Source organism: Thalassophryne amazonica, chromosome 7 (genome assembly GCF_902500255.1).
Source record: "Thalassophryne amazonica chromosome 7, fThaAma1.1, whole genome shotgun sequence".
NCBI lineage: Eukaryota > Metazoa > Chordata > Actinopteri > Batrachoidiformes > Batrachoididae > Thalassophryne > Thalassophryne amazonica.
Window position 1 is genome coordinate 37,585,159 of NC_047109.1, and position 20,602 is coordinate 37,605,760.

Sequence of the window (20,602 nt, forward strand, 5' to 3'; positions counted from 1 at the left end):
GATCTGAAAATGGCTGTGCACTGACGCTCCCATCCAACCTGATGGAGCTTTAGAGGTGCTGCAAAGACAAATGGGCAAAACTGCCGAAAGATAGGTGCACCAAGCTTGTGGCATCATATCCAACTTGAGCCTGTAATTGCTGCCAAAAGGTGAATCAAATCAAATCAAATCAATTTTATTTATATAGCGCCAAATCACAACAAACAGTTGCCTGAAGGCACTTTATATTGTAAGGCAAAAGCCATACAATAATTACAGAAAAACCCCAACGGTCAAAATGACCCCCTATGAGCAAGCACTTGGCGACAGTGGGAAGGAAAAACTCCCTTTTAACAGGAAGAAACCTCCAGCAGAACCAGGCTCAGGGAGGGGCAGTCTTCTGCTGGGACTGGTTGGGGCTGAGGGGAAAGAGTCAGGAAAAAGACATGCTGTGGAAGAGAGCAGAGATCAATCACCAATGATTAAAAGCAGAGTGGTACAGAGCAAAAAGAGGTGAATAAAAAGAAACACTGGGTGCATCATGGGAACCCCCCCAGCAATCTAAGTCCATAGCAGCATAACTAAGGGATGGTTCAGAATCAACAAACTACTGAGCAAAGGGTGCCAACACCTATGTACATGTGATTTCTAAGTTTTTTTTTAATAAATTTGCAAAAATTAAAAACAAAACTTTTTCTATTTTGTCATTACAGAGTGTTGTGAGTCGAATTTTGAGGGGAAACCCCCCAATTTACTCCTTTTTGGAATAAGCCCGAAACATAACAAAATGTGAGGAAAGTGAAGCGCTGTGAATACTTTCTGGATGTAGCGTATGTGGCCCTGTGACAGACTGGTGCCCTGTCCAGGGTGTACCCTGCAATCACCTCCAATCACCAACTTTCTTGTTGTTTTTTTTTTTTTTTATAGGTGCAAACAAAATGTCTGTGTGGTTACAAGCAGCAGTAGTAGGAGTCACGTATGGTTTATCTGGTGTCATCCAAATCTATGCGTTTTAGAAACAGAATATTTCATTCATTTAAAACAATTTCAACAGGAAAACCCCAGATAAATTACCCCATTATTATGGCAGTGTTATATTGTTTAACTCTGCAATTTGAAATGCAGTATAATTCTGAATTTATTCAGAGAACCTATAGCTAATATTAATTTCAGATATTCCTTTACCAGTCCTGCAATGGGGAAATATACAGGAATCACAAAGCTCATTCAATTGGGGGTGCACTTTACCCTAGAGTCCCTTTATTCAGAGATTAGCGACATGACGAGCCACGAGTCATATGACTCATGGTGCCATCTTGGGGCCAAAATAGCATTCGCTGTAAACCTATTTGCATGTAAATCCAGCTATTTTATTCATTTATTCACTGAAAATGTCAGTTTGTTGTGCATTTGGATGTGCAAATAGACACAACAAGGGGTTCAAGATGTACAGATTCCCTTCAGATTTGAACAGAAGAAAAATTTGGGAAAATAAAGTCGCCATATGGGATGGAAGCGATTTCATTGTCAAAACTTTGAGAGGTAAATTTACTGTTCAGTCCCATGTACAGTAAAACTTGCCTAAACCGTCATCATATAAACTGGATATTCGCAGTCACCAGACAAAAAAATCCCAAAGTTTTGTGTTGTTTTCCATGTAATAAACACCATATATAACATATTTTTCACTCACATCGGATAAAATGTCTCTTCCAATCACAATGAATTAAAAACACCTCGCATATGGGACGAGAGTCATTTCCGTGATTAAAAGACTGGCTGTTTATTTTTTTTCACACTGTACGCAGACTCGAACCTGCAGCCTGACATGCACCTGTTAAGTCAGACACTGTGATTTGACACTTTTCTGCTTTCACTCTTTCCTCTCACATTTTAATAGTTTTTGCAGTGTGCACACTAATTACATTTCAGGATCACATAGATTTGGCAGAAAAGGCCCCAAATTTACAACACAGAGTCTGCAAAAAAGTAAATTGTATCCTTACCTTTGAATTGGAAGTTGATTAGAAAGAAAAGCTTGTTGAGGGTCAAATTAATCCAGAATAAAGCATAATCCAGTGACAGAGAACTTTAAAACTGTCACCCATGTCATTGCATGACACAGAGTTACAGAGCTGCAGAACCATAAATCAGGCTTTAAAGTAAGTCATCTTTTGAGTAAATCATCATTTAATGAATAAAGGGACCCTACTTTACCACTATTCCACGTACCTCCAGGTACCTGAGTTGTGTGTGTGTGTTGGTGGGGTTGACAGTTGGATCAGAGTGGTGTGAGAGATGTTACTCACCTTTCACATATGTACATGTACCTGGTTACCCAGGGGGCAGTATTGTATGGGCTGGGGCTCGATCCATCAGAAGCAGAGCAGAGCATTCTAAATAAGCACCTCTGGGTGAACAATTTATGCCACATAATATTTCATTCATCTCTGTAATTGAGACTTACCGTTGACCCTCTCCTGTGTTAATCAGCAATGCTTGATGTGAGGAGAGTGTTTGTGTGTGTGTATCTATCTATCTATCTATCTATCTATCTATCTATCTATCTATCTATCTATCTATCTATCTATCTATCTATCTATCTATCTATCTATCTATCTATCTATCTATCTATCTATCTATCTATCTATCTATCTATCTATCTATCTATCTATCTATCTATCTATCTATCTATCTATCTATCTATCTATCTATCTATCTATCTATCTATCTATCTATCTATCTATCTATCTATCTATCTATCTATCTATCTATCTATCTATCTATCTATCTATCTATCTTTTTATTTATTTATTTATTCAATGTTTTACCATGTAAGTCAATTGAGAACACTTTCTCATTTACAATGACAACCTGATCAAGAGACAGCACACTGACAAGAGAGAAAAACAGAGATTCAAAGTCCCCACATACAACAGTGAAAAACATACAGTAAAACAACTGCAAAAATAACAATGAAACAGAAAATGTTAAGAATTAAGATATACATTATTAAAAACATAAGCAACGGTCCTGTAAAATATTAGAAATTGAGTTTTTAAAAATAGATAGGCGTAAAAACAAACTAAGCTTTAAAGACTGTTGTAAGTTATTCCAGTCACTTGCTGCAGAAAACTGGAAAGAGGAGCGACCAAAGACTGTGCGAACTTTTGGGACCACCAGACTGACGTAAGTGCTGGAGCAGAGAGCGCGAATGGAAGTGTGGATGTTTAGTAAGGAGCTCAAATAGGACGGAGCCAAACCGATCAAACATTTATAAATACACAATAGCCAATGGATTTGTCTACGTGTATGGAGAGAGGGCCACTTCACCATTGAGTACAAATCACAGTGGTGCGTGGTGAAAGGTGCACCTGTGACAAAGCGTATGGCAGCATGATATACAACATCAAGTTTGTGAAGCAGAGTCTTTGATGCCATTCTGTAAACTAAGTCTCAGCAATCAAGGATGGGGAAAACTGTAGTACACCTAAATACTTATAGTGCGAAACAGTCTGAATTTCTGATCCGTCCAGGGATACAATTTTACCTGGACTGGGAGGGACATGCCTGGAACACCACTCCAGCGAGGCGTCCAGGGGGCATCCGGAAAAGATGCCCGAGCCACCTCAACTGACTCCTTTCGATGTGGAGGAGCAGCGGCTCGACTCCGAGCTCCTCCTGAGTGACCGAGCTCCTCACCCTATTTCTAAGGGAGCGCCCAGCCACCCTGCGGAGGAAACTCATCTCGGCCGCTTGTACTCGCGATCTCGTTCTTTCGGTCATGAGCCAAATCTCATGACCAAAGGTGAGGATCGGAATGTAGATCAATCGGTAAATCGAGAGCTTTGCCCCCCTACTCAGCTCTCTCTTCACCACGATGGTCCGATAGAGCGACCGCATCACTGCAGATGCTGCACCGATCCGTCTATTGATCTCACGCTCCATCCGTCCCTCACTCGTGAACAAGACCCCGAGATACTTAATCTCCTCCACTTGAGGCAAGGACACTCAACCGACCTGAAGAGGGCAAAGCACCTTTTTCCGGTCGAGAACCATGGCCTTGGATATGGAGGTGCTGATTTTCATCCCAGATGCTGCACACTCGGCTGCAAACCGCCCCAGTGCACGCTGAAGGTCCTGATTTGACGAAGCCAACAGAACCACATCGTCCGCAAACAGCAGAGACGAGATTCAGACCCCCTCTACACCCTGGCTATGCCTAGAAATTCTGTCCATAAAAATAATGAACAGAAACGGTGACAAGGGCAGCCCTGGTGGAGGCCAACGTGCACTGGAAACAGGTTTGACTTACTACTGGCAACCAGCAGTAAGTCATGTGTGATATTGTTTATGTAAATATTAAAGAAGGTGGGACCCAGGATGGATCCTTGAGGCAGACCTTTGTGAAGAAGTAAGGGTTCTGAGAGGAGCCCTTCAACTCTCATCGACTGCGTACACCCAGAGCAGTAGCTTTTAAACCATGTGATGGAATTATCTGAAAAACCTGTCTCCCGTAGCCTATCCATCAAGATGTTTAAATCCACAGAATCAAAAGCTTTGGCTAAGTCAACAAACATAGCCACACAGTACTCCTTATTGTCAACAGCATTGATGATGTCATTATGGACCTTCAATGAGGCAGTCAGACAGCTGTGCCTGGCTCTAAACCCAGACTGCAATGGGTTATAGATGTGATAAGACTCCAGGTAATCTATCTGTTGTATGTTGACAATTTTTTCAAAAATTTTCGTTAAGACAGGGCAAGATGGAAATTGGCCTAAAGCAGTTCATGTCACTGTTGTCTCCAACTTTAAATAGAGGAGTGACTGCAGCAGATTTCCAATCTTTTGGAAAAACCCCAGTCTGTAAGGATTGAATAGTCTACAGATGGGGGCTGCTAAGATGTAGGCTGCTGCTTTCAAAAGAATGGCTCTAGTGGAATCGAGACCGGCGGATTTAGAAGTGTCCAGTCTTAGCAGTTCATTGAGCACTTCAGATTCCAGGATGGGATGAATAGAGAAGACAGGTCTATCAGGGGCTGATTGGGGTTGTTTCACAGGGGTTGTAGCCTGAGATAAAAGGTCTGTGTGGGCAACCTGAGCAAAGTGCTTGTTAAAATTGTCCATAATTTTTATTTTTAATTTTATCAGTGATAACCACGCCATCAGCTTTGATCATGATTGGCAGACAGGGACTTGTTTTCTTACACTCAACAAAAATATAAACGCAACACTTTTGGTTTTGCTCCCATTTTGTATGAGATGAACTCAAAGATCTAAAATTTTTTTCACATACACAACATCACCATTTCCCTCAAATATTGTTCACAAACCAGTCTAAATCTGTGATAGTGAGCACTTCTCCTTTGCTGAGATAATCCATCCCATCTCACAGGTGTGCCATACCAAGATGCTGATTAGACACCATGATTAGTGCACAGGTCTGCCTTAGACTGCCCACAATAAAAGGCCACTCTGAAAGGTGCAGTTTTGTTTTATTGGGGGGGGGGGGATACCAGTCAGTATCTGGTGTGACCACCATTTGCCTCATGCAGTGCAACACATCTCCTTCACATAGAGTTGATCAGGTTGTCAATTGTGGCCTGTGGAATGTTTGTTCCACTCCTCTTCAATGGCTGTGCGAAAGTTGCTGGATATTGGCAGGAACTGGTACACGCTGTCGTATACGCCGGTCCAGAGCATCTCAAAAAGCTCAATGGGTGACATGTCCGGTGAGTATGCCGGGCATGCAGGAACTGGGACATTTTCAGCTTCCAAGAATTGTGTACAGATCCTTGCAACATGGGGCCGTGCATTATCCTGCTGCAACATGAGGTGATGTTCTTGGATGTATGGCACAACAATGGGCCTCAGGATCTCGTCACGGTATCTCTGTGCATTCAAAATGCCATCAATAAAATGCACCTGTGTTCTTCGTCCATAACTGACGCCTGCCCATACCATAACCCCACCGCCACCATGGGCCACTCGATCCACAACATTGACATCAGAAAACCGCTCACCACACGACGCCACACCGCTGTCTGCCATCTGCCCTGGACAGTGTGAACCGGGATTCATCATGAAGAGAACACCTCTCCAACGTGCCAAACGCCAGCGAATGTGAGCATTTGCCCACTCAAGTCGGTTACGACGACGAACTGGAGTCAGGTCGAGACCCCGATGAGGACGACGAGCATGCAGATGAGCTTCCCTGAGACGGTTTCTGACAGTTTGTGCAGAAATTCTTTTGGTTATGCAAACCGATTGTTTCAGCAGCTGTCCGAGTGGCTGGTCTCAGACGATCTTGGAGGTGAACATGCTGGATGTGGAGGTCCTGGGCTGGTGTGGTTACACGTGGTCTGTGGTTGTGAGGCTGGTTGGATGTACTGCCAAATTCTCTGAAACGCCTTTGGAGATGGCTTATGGTAGAGAAATGAACATTCAATACACGAGCAACAGCTCTAGTTGACATTCCAGCTGTCAGTATGTCAACTGCACACTCCCTCAAATCTTGCGACATCTGTGGCATTGTGCTGTGTGATAAAACTGCACCTTTCAGAGTGGCCTTTTATTGTGGGCAGTCTAAGGCACACCTGTGCACTAATCATGGTGTCTAATCAGCATCTTGATATGGCACACCTGTGAGGTGGGATGGATTATCTCAGCAAAGGAGAAGTGCTCACTATCACAGATTTAGACTGGTTTGTGAACAATATTTGAGGGAAATGGTGATATTGTGTATGTGGAAAAAGTTTTAGATCTTTGAGTTCATCTCATACAAAATGAGAGCAAAACCAAAAGTGTTGCGTTTATATTTTTGTTGAGTGTATTTTCCATAGACTTAATTGAACTCCAGAATTTTTTAGGGTCAGCACTACTAGCGAGTAATTGCTCTTTAAAATGAGTAACTTTTGCCCTTCTAATTGTGTGAGTGCATTTGTGTCGGACAGCTCTATAGGTCTGATTGTTTATTAGAGAATTTAGCTTTTTGCCAAAGATGGTGTTTCTGACGAATGAGCTCAGCTAAATCTGGTCTAAACCAAGGACTATATCGATTTTTAACTCTTATTTTTCTTAGGGGAGCGTGTTTGTTCAAAATTGAGGTAAACAAGCTTTTGAAATGTGACCAGGCAACTTGATACTGTCTATCTCTCTCTCTCTCTCTCGCTCTCTCTCTCTCTCTCTATATTTATTTTTTCAGCAGTGGAGTACATCCCATGGATGAGAGGACTGTAACAGCACTCATTTGTTTCCTCATTCATTGGCTTTAGCAGGTCCCTTAATTCCACGTTTTACAGGTTAAACTGTTGTAGGCTTGCTGCTGTGTGTCTCTGATGTCAATCCTGGTCAGTTTCACAGATCTCAGCACTCTGATTGCACAACTCTGATGTGTTGGCCGGGCTGTGTTTGGTATTTTTTGTGGTGTTATTTACGTTAATTCACTATTCTCATGACCACATACTGACGTACACACAGGTACCAGTCATACACCCAATATTTAAGCAATGATGTGGATTCACAAGCATTTCCTAAATCTGTTGTGGCACATACATACGAGCACAAAAAGTTCAGACATTTCAGAGAAGTTTGTGAAAATGTTTTGCAGGACATTTGCTCACTCTTCCTGATTTGATTTGAGGTTTTTTTTTCTTCTTCTTCTTCTACTTGGTCCTTCTTTGGGCTTTAGAACTTCTCCCAGCACATATGACACACCATGGGGTCTATTTTTTTATTTATTTGCGCCACCTCTTTTCTGTCTTTACATCTCTTCTTGGTGCACCTGAAAAACAGTTACTCTTCTGCCATCACAGAAAAACTTCCTGACTGACACACATTATTGGTTGAAAATCAGGTAAAGAAACAAACAACAACAAAAAAAGTGATTTCCACAGCTTCCCTGGTGCGACTGTCCATTCAATTATTCTGTCTGCCTGAAAGCTCTCTGCTCTCTGATTATGTTCGGCCTCAGCACACTGAAGCGCCTCAATCAATGCCTCAAGCTGTGTTGCTGCTTCACACACCTGTGTGCTGCCAGGAACACTGAACGTAAACCACACTCACCACCCAGAGTTACCAAGGCTGGTGTTAAAATTGTGTCTAATCCACCATGTAGTCATCAAAATGTAAATACCTGACGTTTGCATAGACTGATATTGACAACAACTCGTATAATTGAAATATAACTGCCATAAATGGTCATTAATGGGAAGTTCTGTGATATGAACCTATTCCAGAACATTACTCAGAGAAACAAGCATCAGGGAAAAGTTATTCAGACTCCTCGCTGCCATTATTGGCAAGATTATAGCACATTCACTGCGTGTCATAAACGCTGGCAGGAATACAATCGACTGTTGTCTGGCTTGTGACAAACTCGTTTTTGCTTATGTCTATTGATTTGATAATCACCCTCAATGATCACAGTGGTGGTCTGAATGTAATCAGTTCTGGCTCTTGAATTGTATCATTGCTCTTGTCAGATAATTACACATTCCCAGAATGCACAAGAACAAGCAGTAAAAGCTTAAACAGACACTGAACAGTCTTTGAATTCTACAAACTTTTTAGCAAAGCATGCAACAGTACTTAAAATAAAACGAAACTTTTTGTGTCTTTAAAAAGTCTCAAAATACACTTGAAAGACTGAGTACAAATAGTCCATAGGCCAAGCAGGTTATCAGTACCATCTATGGGTATGAAACAGCACTTAAAATCCAGCCTCAGTATGCCATGGCCTACAAAAATGTATGATGGATAGCCCAGGGTGGTAGTCAGGTTGGGGTCAATGAAGAAATAAACAGGGGCCAAAATTGAAAATGCTGCAATCATATTGAAAAATGTACCACATTATTTGTCTAATCATAAAAATTCCAACATATATAGTTTTTGAACTATGACTATGGGCTAAAAGCACCAAAATGGTTACAAAGGTTAATTTTTAGTTTGTACATTGGTCAAAAGTTAAAGTTGGTCCCAATTTCAGTAAAAAACACTGCAACTGATTGTTTGGTTAACAGTTTTTAAAAAGGAATAGTTTGCATCATCTGTCCTGCCCTACTTATTATTTTAATGGGTAACATATATCAAATATAGGTGGACGTCACCTTGTTTGACCATTAATTTGGACGCCAAGCATTCAACACAGTCCAAATGATCCTGTTTATTAATAGTATTAATTTCAAACAATAATATGCATTACTTTTTACCAGTATGGAGCAAATTTAACTTTTGACACCTGTATAAACTTAAACTGACTTCTGTCACCATTTTTGCTGTTTTTACCCCATTCAGCATAATGTCTGAAAGCACCGTGGAGTTGGAGAACAACCACCAAATCTCCCTGAGGTGAAGTTTTGTATTTTTCCTTTTCTGTTTACTGTGTTTCATTAAATTGATTTCAACTCAGTTTTGCTGTGTGTACTGACAAAGTGTCAGTACACACCTGTCTATGTAGTTGGAACTGAATATTTCTCCATATAAATAGTAGACAGATGCTGCACTCGATTTTGAGACCGGTTTTTCTGTGGTGTGGTTTTTGACCTGCACTTATTTAAAAACCAGCACACCCAGATGAGTGCAAGCGCATTTTGAATTTTAAAGAACACTGACACAGGCATGAAAATGACAACTGTGTTGGTTGGAAATTAGCAGTGACATTTGAGCTGTCCCTTGCACTGCTTTACGCAGGGTGGAAGATAGACCGTCAGTGTTTTGCTCAACAACACCTTTACATGGAGTGGAGAAAGTAGAACCTTACCCTAAGGCTGAAAAATACCCAGTCTACCTGCTGAGGTTTGATCTGCCGGTAAGACAACAAGTAACAAAATACACTGAGATACTACCCCATTACACCCCAGAACCATCAGGGTCCTTGATGGCAACCATCCAGCCAGACAACTAGTACAACTAGTACATCCCTTTCTCTCAGTCTGTCACAGCCAGGTGAAACATAGCCATCCACTTAGCCTTCTCCAGCTGTCAGTGTCCTCAACATGGAGGCACCTGCATGCTGGATTATGCACAGATAAATACCCCACATGGCCAAAAGGTTACAGCTCACACTCCCTCACAATGCGAGTAATACTCATCATCTGAGTCTCCCAAAGTAACCCAAGTGGTACTCAAGGATCTTCCAAAGAGGATGTAGTTGTTTAGTAAAATAACAAAATGGATCATACACCATCCATAAAATTTTGAGTTGGAGACAAAGCAAGGGAAAGTCATTACATATGTGACAGAGATAATAATGTCGGACAGGTGTTGGATGAACAACGTATAGATCTGGGTTTGATACCCGATAATGCTACCTGTTTCTGTACTTGGACAAGACATTTTATCTGCATTGTCGTGGTCCTGCCAGCTATAAATATGTACTGGCTTTGGCTGGTGAAATAAAGTCCAACAGACTGGCATCCCAATCAAGAGGAGTAGTAGAGTCTTTTCCACTTCATGCTGTAGAATCTGGGGATAGGCACCAGCACCAATGAACCTCTGGATCGTATGAGATTTATTTCTTCTTCATGTTCCAGTGCTTACCTCTCCATGAAGCTAAATTCAAACCAGCTGTCACTCTTTTGAGTGATGCTGTCCACCAATCTGACATAGACAAACAGATGAGCCAACAAACCCCCTATTGGTCTGTTACATATTTTGAAATTCTGTGACTTGGTTGATTATACCACAATACAAATCATGTATAACATTAAAAATAAACTTTTACCTCATCATGTCCAGGATGTTTAAAATGAGGGAGTCCAGCTATAATTTGAGAGGAACATTATTATTTGATAAATTAAAGACTCAAAGTACTGTAAAAAGTCATTGTGTTTCTGTAAAAGTGTATATCTTTGGAATAACTGCTCTGATAGCATTAAATTATCTGGTACCTTAGTTGGCTTCAAAAGACTTTATAAAACAATACAATTACTTGTTATAGTATGAAGAATTAGGTTAACTGAGTTTGTTATTGGTTTTTTGATTGTGCGTTGTGCACGATTGTTTGTTCTGTTGTGTTGACAAATTTTAGTTCACTGATTAATCTATAGAGTCTGTGCTTGTTTTTTATTTTTTGGTATTTGTTGGTAAGTGTGTGTGTGTGTGTATATATATATATATATATATATGTGTCAAAGTAGAGTCTGCGATTTGGTAGAATCAGAGACTCTACCAGTAGAGACTCCAATTCTACCAAGGCATTCATTATCATGACAAGATGATATCTAGACAGCAATACCTTACTGTGGAAATTAGAAAAATATCTGTCATATCAACTTCCCATTAGAGCCACACCATGCGGAAGTGATCCTAGTAAGAAAGTGAGAACTTGTAATCAACAGAAACTCTACTAGTAGATTGTCCATTCGGAGACTCTACTAGTAGAGTTTCCTATTGGAGTCTCCACCAAATCTCCGATTCTACCAAATCGCAGACTCTACTTTGACATATATATATTTATAAACACACACACACACACACACACACACACACACACACACACACACACACACACACACACACCCACACAACACACACACACACACACACACACACACAACACACACACACACACACACACACACACACTCATACCAAAAAAGGAAAAAAACAAGCACATACGATATAGATTAATCAGTGAACTAAAGTTTCTCAACACAACAGAACAATCGTGCACAATCAAAAAACCAATAACAAATTCAGTTAACCTGTTTCTTCATAATCTCCAAATCTACCAAATCGCAGACTCTACTTTGACACACACACACACACACACATATATATAGATATACATATGTATGGTAAACGGGGTGGGTGCTTATAAGCTTTTGATTCTGCCTACATCCTTTTGGCCACACAAAACTGTGAAACTGTTCATGAGTTTGTTGTTTTACGAGATGTGTGTGCCGAATAAACTCATTCATTCATTCATTCATTCATTCAGAAGCACAACCTGGCTCAGCAAGGTGAAAGAATGAGTTTTGTGCGTAGGACACTGGAGGCTGGTTAGAACACATAGTGGGGACAGTATTCTTCATTCTATATCTGTCCTTCATGGGGTGTTTTGATAGCCTGAACAAGCTGGGCTCTGTTTGCCTCACCATAAAGCAAGAAGATAAGTCTATTCTTACACGTATGAATGGTTTGCTGTCCAACATGCTCTCATGTTGGTAGTGCTGGTTAGTCATTACTTTGATAGGAGTTTGACGATCTGTCTTTATGACAGGCGACCGCTGAGCTTGCCATTGATGGAAGAGAAACACATCGATCTATCACCCGGCGACCTCCGGCAGCTTTCAAATCTAGCCCCGTGCACAGATGGACATGTCGAATGCTTTTCGACAGAATCTGGTATTGATTGTGTGCAAGTTAATGGCAGAGTCATATTTTTTTCTGCATGCATCTGTCTCAACCCTCCTCTTATCCTTTCTTCCCCGCCATCTTCACTTGATTTATTAATGGCGCCACAGAATTTTCTGTTTTGCTTATTCCATTTTAATCTGAACAAGCTGTCAGTCAGAACTGCCTCCACCGCCTGACTCACTGCACCTATAACTCCACCATTCCCCATTGATCTCATCCCGCTTCATGTCTCCTGTCTTAGGATTTCACAATCAGCACCGGCTAATTACACAGTAAACACACCGAAAAACACAGTCGGATTCTTTTTGGATCCTTTTTTTTAATTTTGTCGTGCTTTGTATCTTTTCCCCTATAAAGAAATAGTTAGCTATATATCAACAATGACACATGGACTCTGAAATAAACGTAGTGAAAGACAGGGAAGAGACAACTAGGCACAGGAGAGAGACAGAGAAAGAGCGAGAGAGACTTAAAAAAGACAGCAATTTCTATACAGTAGAATGACAACAAACCATGAGAAGTGTACAGTTCTTTAACATTTACAATTATAATAATAACAGCAATAATAACAGTAACAACAATCATACATTGTTGAAACAATAATAATATTAATAAAAAAATCAATAAGACCTCTGGTTTCTCCTAAAGACAATTACTTTTTTTTATTCTTTTCTTTGTTTTCTTTAAAGATCACTGGACAGTAGTTTGTTCGGCTTTGCACCTCTAAAGGCTAATATTCTGTGTTAGTATAGTTTCATAATGTGTAAACTGTTTTTTTTTTCATCTTAAAAGTTTTTATTTAATTTATGCTTCTATTCTTTTTTATACAATAAGCAATTCAGAGATATGTATACTTGTTCTGTGTTCGTGAGTGTGTGCACGTGTCTGCGTTCGTGTGGTAAGCGTTCAGAAAATACCATCCCGTTCATGTTCAATCCATTCGCTATCGCACAACTCGTCCTTCTTGTTCAAACTTTTTAAAAGCCGTTTATCCTCTTAATGACATTCTAAAATAATTAGCTTTCTTTAATGCCTTAGCAAGACATATTCCTTTCTTCTTCATTGGGAAAGCAGCCCACACTACTAATCCTTTCATTATAGGAGCAACAAAGGAGGCGCGATATGGGGTGACCGACGGGGAGAAAACGGTACGAGGGAGAATGGAGAGAGGATGGAAGCAGGTGAGCAGTAGAAAATAAAAGGAGAAAATACCTTTTTCTCAATGTGTCAGTGGGGTGGGGGGACTGAGTAATACCCTACTTATGCTTATATTATTCCCAGCCAGCCGCAGGGAATTGGAAAACCAAAGTATGGCATCGTTTCCAAGAATCAACACTAAGTGGTCTTCAGGAATTATATATCAATTGCATTCTGCAGGCAAGATGCTTAGCAGTTTTAAGAATTTTAATGTTCTTGTGTTGCCTGCTCAGTAGCTCCTTCTCAGCCCCCCACCTGCCACTGCCGGCACTTTTAAAGACTGAGGTTTATGAAATCAATGGCTTCTAGAGGGGTAGAATTATAGCAGTATCCGTCTCTAATTCACCTTCTACTTTTCACTTATAGGGAAGGGTGTCAATTTCTTTGGGCTCGCCGCTTCCCTATTTTCGAAAATAATTATGGCATCATTTCTCTTTGTCTACCCTCTGCTTCCGCTCGCTCGCTTCACCCAATTCCCTTATTTTCTCTGACTCAGACTACATGGCAGAGTTGTTAATGGCTAGTGGGTCTATAGGCGCTCCTTTTTCTCAGCCTGCCTGTGGGCGTGTTTGTGTACGGCGGGTACGGCGTGGCACAGAGCAGTATGGATTGGCTATGTGCAGTGTCTGTATACACTTGTTCTCCAAAAGGCTGCCTCTTGCAGCTCAGTGTATGTACAAGTGTGTGTGTTTGTGTTTATACCTGTTATATAAGTAGGAGACAAGGAAAGGATGGAAGGGAGGGGATGAGGTCAGATGTGAAGGGGATTGGGGAAAAGGAACAGGGCTATTACAGTAGGTACTCCTTCTTGCCCTGGCTGGCGTCATTCCATTGAGGAAGGCCTCCTGGACCTCACCATGTTCATCCAACCCACTAGCCTCATGGGTAAGATAGGAACCTGGATGGAGAAAGACAGAGAGAGAGAGAAAGCAAGAGGGAGATGGGGGACGGAAGGTTAGGTGGGAAAGTGTCAAGATCATTGCAGTGACATGCGGCATTGCCAATCTAATCAGCGCTATGATTATTCAGCACCCATACCTGTGACTGATTAATTAATTAGTGAACTGATTGTTAGGTCAGTACCAAGCAAGAATAGGCTCTCTGGTACGATATGAGCCTATTCCATCAGAAATTAAAGATCGGGAATGGATGTGTATTTAAGAGGAAGGTGTTGAGGAGAAAATAGAGGATAAAAAAGACAGGAAGGGAAAAGAAGATGCAAGAGAAGGGAGGACGGAAGGTTAGGTACTTGAGAACAATGGCACATTCATGTCAAACAGAGATCCCATCAAAAAGTTTAACGTATCATTGTTATCCCTACGATACCATTGGACAGACTCGATGAGCCATTGCGCCTGGGACCTTCGCAAGGAAGGTAGCAAATCACTGATATTAGTACTGGCACCTTCCAACCCCAAATCAGAATAAAATGGGACAATATGGAAAATGCTAATAAAAACAAAAAAGTAATTTTCCATTAACTTTGACTTTGAATCAGCTGCAGACAACTTGAGGCTATTTCATCTTATTTCTGGGTAACTCATTTCAGTTGTAAATATCCATTCAGGAGGTGATAATATAGTGGTTAAGCAGAGGGCTGAAGACCAGAGCATCCTCGGTTCAAATCCCTGTCAGGCCGGAAATCACAAAGAGTCCTTAGGCAAGTCCTTAATCCTTGAGTTGTTCCTGGTTTACAGCTGAGTGCCTTGCGTGCATCACTCTGACATTGGTGTATGTGAATGTGAAGCATCGTTGTAAAGTACTTTGATCCATTCCTGCATTTCAGGCCTACAACACGGCCCAAAAAAGTTGGATGCAAAAGCATTTACCACTTTGTAATGTTGCCATTCCTTCTCACAACACTTAATGGACATTTTGACATTGAGGTTCAGATGTTTCAGGTGTTATTTTGTCCGAGGCTTCCTGTAAGCATGTCTTAAGGTGTGAAACAGTATGGGGTCATCATGTTGCATTTTTTGTTTCCACATACTTCACTGGAACAGGTCAGGACTGGTTAGGACTGCACGCAGGATAGTCCAGTACCTGTATCCTCTTATTCCACAGCCATGACTTTGTAATATATGCTGATTGTTGATTATGCGTGGAAAAGATGTCAAATTGAGGGCAGCATATGTTGTTTAATATTTCAGTGTATTTTCTGCATTAATGCTGCCATCACAGAAGTGCAAATTACCTTTGTCAAGGACACTAACAAAACCCCATACCATCACAGACCCTGGCTTTTGGACTTGATGAATCTAAGAGTCTGGAAAGTCTTTTTCATCTTCGGCCCAGTGTCGCCGACCCGAACGTTCCCCCCCAACAATCGGCCCGCCCTGCCTTCACTGTGATGTGTCATTTCGGAGCATCAACAGTGTCATTTTGAACGTCAGCAGTGATTCACTGATTATCGCCTTGTTTCTGCTTCAAACTGCACTCCAGTAATCATCTATCACAGCGACAGATATCTGAAGCTTTGGTACAACAATCATTTCCACATACTGTAAATTCAACATTATTTCATCATAAAAGGACAGGGGACCGATTACCGCGCCACAGCTGCACATCTGGAGTCTGACATACTGCTGCGCCTACATCATTTCGGAGCGTCAGTAGCGATTATGCCTCATTGCTGCTTAAACTGAACTTTTAGAATGATTTAAGAGGTTTTTACTTGTCATCTGATGGTTATAATCACATTATTCCCTTTGATTGCTTTGGGTGTAGAGAATCAGACTCAAAGTCAGTCTCAGATGCATGCACAGTGAAGGCAGGGCGGACCAGTTTTTAGGGGGAATCGTTCGATCGGCGACACTGGAGCACACAACATCTATTTTTTCTAAAAAAATAAAAGAAAAGAAAAAAGATCTGCAGTACTGATTAGTCTGATCAAATTCACATTTCCACTGTGTTATGGTCCAAACCGGAGCCCTGAGAAGTCAATGCCACTTCTGGACAAGGTTAACATCAGGCTTCTTTTTTTTTAATGGGGCATTTGTGAATGTAACTCTGTACTGTGCTGCTTGACAAAGGTTTCCTAAAGTAATCCCTTGCCTGTGTAGCTGCATATCAGCTAGTGATGAATGGCTGTTCTGTATGCACTGACATTCCTCCAGATTCCTTGAATAGTTTAATGGTGCTGTGCATTGAAGAGAGGAAATATGCAAATCCCTTCTCATCTTTTTTTTTTTTGTTTGTTTGTTTGAGGAACATGGTTTTTAAACATTTCAATAATTGTCTCACATATTTATTGAGAAACTGGAGATTTTTCAGCCCTTTGTAGATACTACTTTTGTGCCAAATCATGATTACAGTCACCTTTTTCCAACACCTGTTTCAAAAATCATTATTTCATTTGGTTGACCTCATTACTAGCTCTAAATGGCCCCATCCCAAACTTTTTTGGAATGTATTCAGGCCATAAATGTGGGAATGAATGTACTATATTAATAAAGGAAATGAAGTAGATGACACAAAACTTGAAATATGTCAGGTTAATACTAAAACAGAAATCAAACAGAAATCAACTGACTGTAAGAGCCCCATCACACTTACTACAAATGTGCACGTGCCAAACCAAATCAGGCAGAATGCAAATAAAAAAACAAAAACAAAACAAAACAAAACAAAACAAACAAACAAAAAAACAAAACAAAACCCAATATTCGTGCCACATCTGGGAGGGAATAAGGATTGTAGAGGACAGCCATCCCAGACTGTGCTTCGACCTGCCCCAACTAATTTGTGCCTCCGAACGCAGTACAGATGTAGGTTGCACACAGTAATAGCACCGGGACAGCTGCCAGAATGCAGTAAGAACAATAAGAATGGACTTACAAGTTGTGCGATTGCGGTCCGATTGCAGTTCAGCAGAATATATTCCAGCAGCACTTGAGGTGCACTCGAATTTCCCGAATGTGCCTGAACACACCTTCAGGAAATTCGGCCAGGGCGGAAACATGCCGAACGTCATCCAAATGCAATCAGAATGTAATGAATGCCGTTTTCATGCAGTCCGATTGTTTAGAATGCAGTCAGATGGCACATCGACTGCCGTTCGATAGTTGTTCCACTTCAACTGCACCACGACTGTTTTGAACATGAGCAAAACTGATGATTTTGTATTGTCCAGTTGTGATTGCTGCATGGCTGGACGGTGTGACGCTTTTGTGAGCCACACTGAATAAAAGTTGTGGAAATATTATATACTTTACATTATATACTAATGAATGCGCTCATCAAGAAAAACATTCTACACTGAAGGCAGCAGAAGCATTACTGTGACGTTATGAAACCGAATGCAACACAGACACCAAAGATTTTCCTTAAAAAAAAACAAAAAAAAACCAACAACAACAAAAATCTTTGGTAAGGAGAGACATGCTGTGTTAAAATATACAGCCACATGTGTGACAAAGCAAGACAAACACAAAGAAGACTGCAGCTCATCCGCTGGCTTGCATGCTGATTAATGCACAGCAGCCGAAGTTTAAAGAGACGATGTAGCACTGTTTGTTTAATGAGGCCCACTTTCATTAGCGATTTAAGAGAAAAAAGGACTGCCTGATTTGCTAGATGAAGAGATATTGAAGCTTTCAGATCTTAATGAACATGACAGAATGCGGCAGCTTGACTGTAAATTCTTATCTGTACACAACAATGGTAAAATTTGGTGACTCATATTAAACTAATTAAACATGATGGCATGGTTAAATTCACTGCACTCTCAAATAGCTTGGAGAATTTGTGTATATCTGAATATAATGTTCTTCAATGGAGGAATACAAGTGCAACTTGTATTCTATTTGAGAATTTGTATTTTCTGCCACATTATAATTCTGATCCACTCCATCTCAGAGGCAAGTATACATTTAACTACACTCCATTTATTGAACAGCTTTAGTTACTCTTCATTTTGGAGATTCAGAATAACAATAACAATGCAACATAAAATCAGTAAGTACATTATTATTTCAATATGGCTTTATGTATATATAAACTAAGTCCCTTCGGCTGCCACCTTGTTTTCACTTGGGGTCGCCACAGCAGCTCCTCGGTGGATCTGCACGTTGATTTGGCACAAGTTTTACGCAACTCCACGTTACATGGAGAAACATGGCAGGGGTGGGATTTGAACTGGGAACCTTCCACCCTGAAGCCATTGCATATTTGGCACTTTAAATACATTATTATGTTCATATTGCGGTACTGTTACTTCAAGGAGAACTCAGTAACTTTGGTCAGTTTTTTTCTGTTTCATCTTGTTTTTTTGGCTGCATTCCTTCTCTATGGTGCTCTCCCTATAACTCGGGAGTACCTAATGTATGTCAAAATTAGTAAAAACTCACTGCCACCCCCCCACTTTCCACGTGCATTTGTTTTTACACTGTGGAGCCATGTCAGGGAAGCAACAACCCACAGAAATATACAAACAGAGTTTAGTTCCCCTTCACACAGTACAAATGTGCTCGAATTGCGCATGAAGTACGCATGAAGCAGGAATCATATGCAATGCATGTAAAATCGTAGCTGCCTCCAACACCTCCTACCTGTTGCTACAACTATTTGCACACACCAGTGGCTGAAAGATAGAGTGTGCCCTGTGAGAGACCATCAAACCTTCTCGTGGCAGATGTCAGCCAAATTCCAGCTGATACACACGAACATCTAACATCGCTTGCTTGACACTTAGAAAATATGTGGCCATTCATGCTATTAGCATGACAACAGTTGGTAGACAATCACTTGTGAGCTAGCAGTGAAATCTGTCTAAGTGCCCCCACGAGTGTGGCTTTGCAAAACAGCAACACACATGTGAGGTGCCGGAGTGTCGGCCCCCCCGCACACATGTGCAGTGCGTGTGAATCGCATGTATGTTGCGTGATGGTGGGAGCGCACTTGCATGAGCTGCTGATATGGATGTACAGATGATGTGTTGGTGGGTGTGCTGGACTGACAGAGGCTGTGTCCACCCACAGGAGCAGCTGTGGAGATTTGTGGTTCTGGACGTCCCAGCTGGAGAACACGCACCGTGTTTGGATGGACATGACTAGCAACTGTCCCACTGTGACGCAGGTGTGTCTGCTTGTTGTCCTCACATGGACATACGTAAAAACATATATCACTGTTGCAATGGGCTGCAGCGAGTGAGCGCAAGCGGCACACACTGACAGGCTACCCCAGGTGAAACGGACCGTCAGATCATAACACGCAGTGAGCGATCTGAATGTCATGTCACTCACATGAGCTCTGTTTCACATGAAGCAGCGTCTGTCCTGTGGCTTGCCGTCCACAAGACACGCATGTCGGGCCGGAGATGCGCGCAGGGCTGGCTGAACACACCACCAGCAGATGCGGACATAAGGGTACCCTGATTTTTATTCATGTCATTTTATGACTGTACATCTGTGACTATGGGTCATCTACAGAGGAACAGACGGTTCATACTTGTATCACCCATTTGATAAGAGGGATTCCATAAAATGTGATGTTTTTATATGGTGTGTGGTTATATTTTTTAAATACATCCATGTCCTTCTTGATATCAGGTATTTTCCCACACCTTTTACAGGACAGCGATGGTAGCTTTGTGGAAATGTTTCTGCCTGACAATCAGAGCTTTTGGAAATTGCAGGTTCGAATCCCGTGGGTGGCATATATTTTTTTCCTTTTTCTTTTTCACAGCAGTGGTTACACATTGCACAGATGCTCGCACTGTGCTCCCACGTGTACAAAACCATCACAGCATATATTTTATTTATTTCTTTTTTCACAGCAGCTTTTACAGTATTTCTGTAAAGGCTCACAGAAATACTGTCATAGTCTGGCACTGCTAATTGTAACAACTACATATTTGCCTACTCTTTAGCAATATGGTAACCACATCGCATAGCTGCTTGCACTGTGTTCCAGCATGCACAAACGTGTCGCAGCGGCATCGTTTATGCCTGCCCATCGGCTCATTGTTTTTATGGTTTGCTCTTGCGAGCTGTTCCGCCATGATTCACCCTTTGTATTTATTTGTACTATGTGTGAAGGGGCCCTTAGCTCAGACAGGTCTCTCT

At 41.2% G+C, this 20,602-nt stretch overlaps 1 protein-coding gene across 1 annotated transcript in view; it reads right to left on the reverse strand.

Annotated features, from left to right (window-relative positions):
- Positions 1 to 13,016: 13,016 nt before the first annotated feature.
- Positions 13,017 to 20,602, reverse strand: part of cadm4 (cell adhesion molecule 4) — a 365,953-nt gene continuing 358,367 nt past the window's right edge. Inside the window, 2 exon segments of the mRNA XM_034174031.1 lie at positions 13,017 to 14,368; positions 14,371 to 14,436. Of these exon segments, the coding sequence (XP_034029922.1) occupies positions 14,328 to 14,368; positions 14,371 to 14,436 (107 nt within the window). The 3' untranslated portion in view covers positions 13,017 to 14,327.